Genomic DNA, 5,763 nt, shown 5'->3' on the forward strand with positions numbered 1-5,763 from the left:
TACAAGTATGTATGTATGTATGTATGTATACATGTATGTATATATGTATGCATGTATATATGTATGTATGTATATATGTATGTATGTATATATGTATGTATGTATGTATGTACGTATGTGGCTCAATTGGTTAGAGTGTGCAGTTGGAGATTGGAAACATCCGGGACCTTTGGGTCAGAGTTCGAGTGCGGGAGGGCCACATACATAAGTTCCCTTGGGCAAGGAACTAACATACAATTGCCTCTCACATAGACAGTGACTGCTGATAGTGTTTCAATTGTATACTAGTATCGTAGAAAGTATCGTAGAAAGTATTGTAGAAAGTATGGTAGAAAGTATCGTAGCAAGTACTTAGTAGTGTCTGCAGTAACCTGGGCCCTAAGGGTCCTTGTAACAAAAAAATGTATGTATGTATGTATGTATATATATGTATGTCACATGAGGCACAGAGGACACTATTAGAGTGTTCACTGCAGGCGTGGACACCATCGTCTGCATGTATATATGTATCTTCGATAGCAACCTGAAATTTGTTCAGTTCGTACAACTAGTACATGATTACTGCAATTTTATATACCTAGATGTCTTCAACACAATTGTCACACAACAGCATGCTGTGACATCGTCGTAAGGTCTGTTGCTTGCACCGTTATTAGAGCCCTTCTGACTGTTCGTGAAGCAGCCTATAGGCCTGCATCTGCTTCTCTTTGTCTGTCAGTCTCAAATGCATCCCTGCCTGTAATACACTTGTGCTTTTTCGAGATTTTATAGAGTACTATGCTTGAGTGAATGCAATAGAAGATTGCGACTGGAAAGCAGAGCAGGAGAAAGATCAACCACGACGCTTCAAACCTTTTCCTTTGTAAGTTGTCGATCATTTCCATTGTGTCTTCATTGTAGACTCCATTGTCGAGCCCTTCGACTTCTATTGTGTTGATCAGCCAAATGCTGATATTCAACCATCCGAGATAAGTGGCTATCGAGGCTATCCTGATGCGTCCGTGCCGTACTGTCTTGCAATGCAGAGCTTTACCGATGAAAACAGTTTGCAAGAAGGTTCCCACAACCACAAGAATCTCTCTGAACATGACGAGAAAGGCATCTAAAGTTGTTTCCCCACCCACTAGCTTAGCTGCCCCAGGAAGACCTCTGAACAAGGGCAAAGCAAAAGCACCAACATTAGCTACAAGGAGAAGAATTTCGTCCATAAGTATAATTAATGCAAGTACTTTAATTACCTAGATCTTTTCATCTCTTTTCTCTATAACTTATTTTCGTCTAACTAGAGGGTATGAGACACATTGATTCACGAAACTGTGAGAGGCATCTGGCTTGATACATTCTCAGATCGCAAATTGACCAATTCTGAGAAATTTAGGGTCTAACTTTAATGAATTCTTATCATAAACATAACTGCCAGTCTAGTTTAAACAACAATTTTTCTATACTATACTTGTTCTGGTTTAGCTTTTTAGTCAATTCTTCTAAACCAACTTTTATTTAGCAATGCGTTATTTTTGTTCACGTGATTGGTGATTGGTTGTTGATTTGGTTAAAGAGTTCAACGATTAACATTTTTCGTTTTATCCTTCAACATACAGGGGCGCCGGAAGCAAACAAACACTGATGCGACCTAACGCGCGCTAACGGGCGTGGCTACTCACGTGATTATTCGCAAGGGACGTTGCAAGGGAATTCGAAGCCATAACAGAAACTGTCACGCAGACAATATCCTGGTATCAGGCCTCAAACTGCATCCCGTTTATGTCCACATCTTATTTCTCTTTTTAAATTAAGTCATAAGCATGAACTAGGCTGCTGATAAGAAGAAATATATTTTTTATTTAATTAGCTATATCTTTAGGCCGGAAGTTTGCAGCAAACAGCCTCTGGCGGAAGCACACATTTTGAAAACTGGTCCGGCCATGCCGGACCGGCTTCGTCGCCCCTGACATACTATTGTAATAGAAAGTTTCTGTAGTTGAGAGAATTTCAATCTAATCGCAGTCGCAATTACGGGTATGGCACTTTACGACACAGCTAATAGTTCTAAGAGGGTGAACTACAATAATTTGATTGTAGAATTTGTTTTAGAGTGATTAGATACGCCCTCAAGTGATAAAGCTTGCGAGTAAAACCAATACAAATAGATTGGAGAAACTCAGGTGATGCTGCTTGTTAAGCATCAGCTCAAAAACGCTGATGCTTAAGTAAGCAGCATCGTTAAAGAAAAAGAAAAAAATTATAAAATACAAAAAGAAAAAAAATATAAAATAAGAAAAAGAAAAAAATTATAAAACAAAAATACATGAAAAAAAGATGGACTGAGCCTGCCTCATGGTGATCTGCCAGTTTCATCAAATTTTTAGTCTTCGGCGTGCATGCATGTACAGCGTAGGCAAATCTTTTAGTCTGATTGTCTGTCTGTCTGGTTGTGTGTTTGTCTGATTGTGTCTCTGTAGGTCTGTTTCTCAGCAGACTTTTCTAGAGTCTTCTGCATACATGGCTGCTGATTGCGAGTGCTAGATTAAATTTCTAGTTATATACTACCTAAACATAGATACAGAATTGGAATCATCCGAGGAGGTGTCTAGATTAGGCATTTCGCTTGAGTTTAACTAGCGAAGACCTTCACATCTAGGTACAACACATCTCGTGATCTTAAAATTGAATCACGTGACACGTGTAGTTTTGTGCAAGCAAGAACTACATGCGCCCTCCGTTTGCCGACGGCGCTCAGTCGAGGCTGGCAATCGACAGGAAAGTACACATGCTCATGAAGTTAACAGCAGGCGGGGGCAAATTTCTTTTTTTCTGTAGGATATTGAGAAAGACAGATAGCTGTGGTGGCTGGACTCTAAAACATCTGACAATTGCACTGAAAATTAATGTCTACAGGTTTGCCCACATGTTCACATGCAGCACGTGTCAATTGTGTACACCTACTCTGTCTCATAATGTCGGCGCTCCACACTTTCTCTAATTTGTGCTCAGGTTGTATATTCTAACTAATACAACAAGCTAGACCTATTGCCCGCTACATTGCGAAATGCTAGACTTGGTCAACGCTGGTTTGCACTGAACTAGTATTCTAGATTCTATTGTTATCGAAATGTCATTTAATTAATTAATTAGTTTGACGAGCGAGCAGCGAGCCTTGAAAACCTTTTTGGCAAGGACTGTAACAGTGTTTCCACTTCTAGATCCTTTACGCACATGCACTGACGTCACCCAGTCGCGTAGTTTATTTGTAACCTGAAATCGATACTATTTGCTCACATTTCTACAAACTCTGAGCTAGCAAAGTAGAAGTAGAAAGGGGCGTGGCTTTGCAAGTACAATTGGGCGTGGTTTACAGTCTAATGTATTAGTTCTCCAAATTTGAAGACCGCGCTACGTTGTGACTCAAATGCAACAAGGTGACGTCATCTTGTTGACGTGGCTTGATTAGCCGATCAATTATTAAGTACACCATTGCAATTTCTTAAATTTAAATAATAAATGTCAACCTAAACATCAGTTGACATTGTAAATATCAACATTTAGCAGCTACGTCAAATCACTTTGTAAGCTAGTCTGCAGGTATCTGAGCAGTAAGCAGGTACAATCCACACAGCATGTCATAAAATATAAATTATTTATTCATTATCACGTGTCAACTTTTTGAACAATTTTGAATCCCAAGTTACCCTAATGCCTAGTCCTTCTCTAGATAAGAGCATCAAGATAACTGTCACTGATTGCATGTGCATCAATGATAGACTGAGTGTACTAGGACGTGCTTGTTCTCACTGTCTGGTTGAATTCTTCAACTTGCTGCGAAAGCTGATGTAATCGCTGCTGCACTGTAGGGTTGTTTTGCTGGTAAAATTGATTCCACCGATTACTCACTTTATCCATTTCTCGTTTCAGGTAGGCCCAGCGGTCCAACATGCTTTTCATATTTCTCTCGATGTCGACAATGGCAGACAATTCCGTTCCTTCGTTTGCCGTCGCGTGGCTGTGTTCCTTAGAGATTCTGTAGAGCACTACAGCGCTGTGAATCCGATAGAAGATGACCACAGGAAAGCAGAGAAGGAAGAAGACGAGCCACGAGGACTCACCAAATCTCCCCGTTTGCAGTGCGTCGATTGTTGTTGTAGTCCCGTTCTTGTATATAGGATTGTCCATTCCTTCTATATGGACCGTGCTGCTCAACCACCAACCAAAATTCAGCCAACCCATTACTATGGCTATAGAGGCTGTTGTAAATCCATGCTCTCCTGGTTCTCGATGCAGAGCCTTGCTGATGAAAGTAGTTTGAGTAATGATTCCGACAACAACCGGAATCTCAGTGAAAAACACTAGTAGGGCGCGTGAAACTTCCTTTTTTTCTGGACCATCTACTAGTTTGGCTGCTGCCGGGAAACCTCTGAACAATGACAGAGCTAGCACTCCAACACTGGCTATAAGAAGAAGAACTTCATCTAGATGTAGTCCTTCTGAAACAGAGCCTCTATTGCAACGACCGAGTGTATACAGTCCGTAAGCAGAGAGTACAATGATAAAGATTGCTGCACCTGTTTTCGATGCATACCAGGCATTTGAAGCTAGTTCTGGCTTTTCTTCGATCATTAGGAATGCTATCACTCCTATGTGAGCAACAAAGGTAAACATGCCAACAGCAGTTGCCCAAACTTTGCTCGGCTTCGTCCTGTCGTGGTTGCAGTTTTCTTGACGCTCTGGTCGGTGCTCTTCAACAGATACAGATAACTGCATGGCTGAATCATCCTCACCTCGTGGGTCTGTCGGAGGGCTAGGCAAATTCAACCATTGTTCGGCCATCATGGCTGACGCAGTCAGACAAAATTCCAGACAAAATGGGTAAAGCCACGGGAAAACAGTCTTGTATGTGGTGCCAAGACATTCCGCAACATCGGGACTGTGAGTAGAATTATTTGTTACACCACTGTTGTTGTCTACGACTATTGTATTAGTCATATTATAGAATTCCCTTTTTGGCTTGGAATCGTGAGACAGAATCCCTTCTTTGCTTTTGACGAACGTCCAACTGTAGAGTATAATATTCGCAACGACCATTTGCATGACAGCCGCACCGTGCACCACACTCTTCTTAAACAACACGCGACTCCGCGAAGACACAATATAACACACTTGAACCAGAATGTAGACGAATTTGCAAAGACAAGACACAACGGCGACCTGAGACGAACAAGAGTTTGGGGCAACGACAGCGTCAGCAGTCTGGAAACTGACCAACAACAAACTGAATGCAGAAAAGCCTATAAGAGCCTTGACCAGCAAATTGGTGCCAGGATCAACGTGAGATTTTGCTCCCCGCTCGAAAGGCTTGGGTGCAGGAACATTGGGTGAGATTCCTGCTGCTCGACGAACGGCGAGTCTCGTTTTCACCATTACCCACACCATCCACACCACAGACGATATCATTAGGAGCATGATGAAGAACTCACCCCACAGAAACTCGTGTGTAAGACTACGAGAACACCAGTCTGCGACCAACACCATTCCCATAGTGAGAAGGAAAATACCGTACACAGAAATGGGTACAGTGATCTCGACGCCAGCTAGCGTTGTCTGCGAGACGACACCGTCGCCGTTTATTGATAGAGGCATTTTCGAGAAAGCACGACGACGTCTAATGTGAGTGGAAACGTCGTGTACTGGCGCGGCAATACCAGACAGTTGAGTTGGCGTCTGACGAATGGAGCAAACTCTGACTTGGACTAATTCGCTCAGCAAATG

At 42.0% G+C, this 5,763-nt stretch overlaps 1 protein-coding gene across 1 annotated transcript; it reads right to left on the reverse strand.

Moving 5' to 3' along the window:
• Positions 1-3,430: 3,430 nt before the first annotated feature.
• Positions 3,431-5,763, reverse strand: LOC134183170 (uncharacterized). Its single transcript, XM_062650649.1, has one exon. The coding sequence runs from the start codon at positions 5,632-5,634 to the stop codon at positions 3,772-3,774; it is 1,863 nt and encodes a 620-aa protein (XP_062506633.1). The 5' UTR covers positions 5,635-5,763; the 3' UTR covers positions 3,431-3,771.

The sequence above is a fragment of the Corticium candelabrum genome, chromosome 8, assembly GCF_963422355.1.
Source record: "Corticium candelabrum chromosome 8, ooCorCand1.1, whole genome shotgun sequence".
Lineage (NCBI taxonomy): Eukaryota > Metazoa > Porifera > Homoscleromorpha > Homosclerophorida > Plakinidae > Corticium > Corticium candelabrum.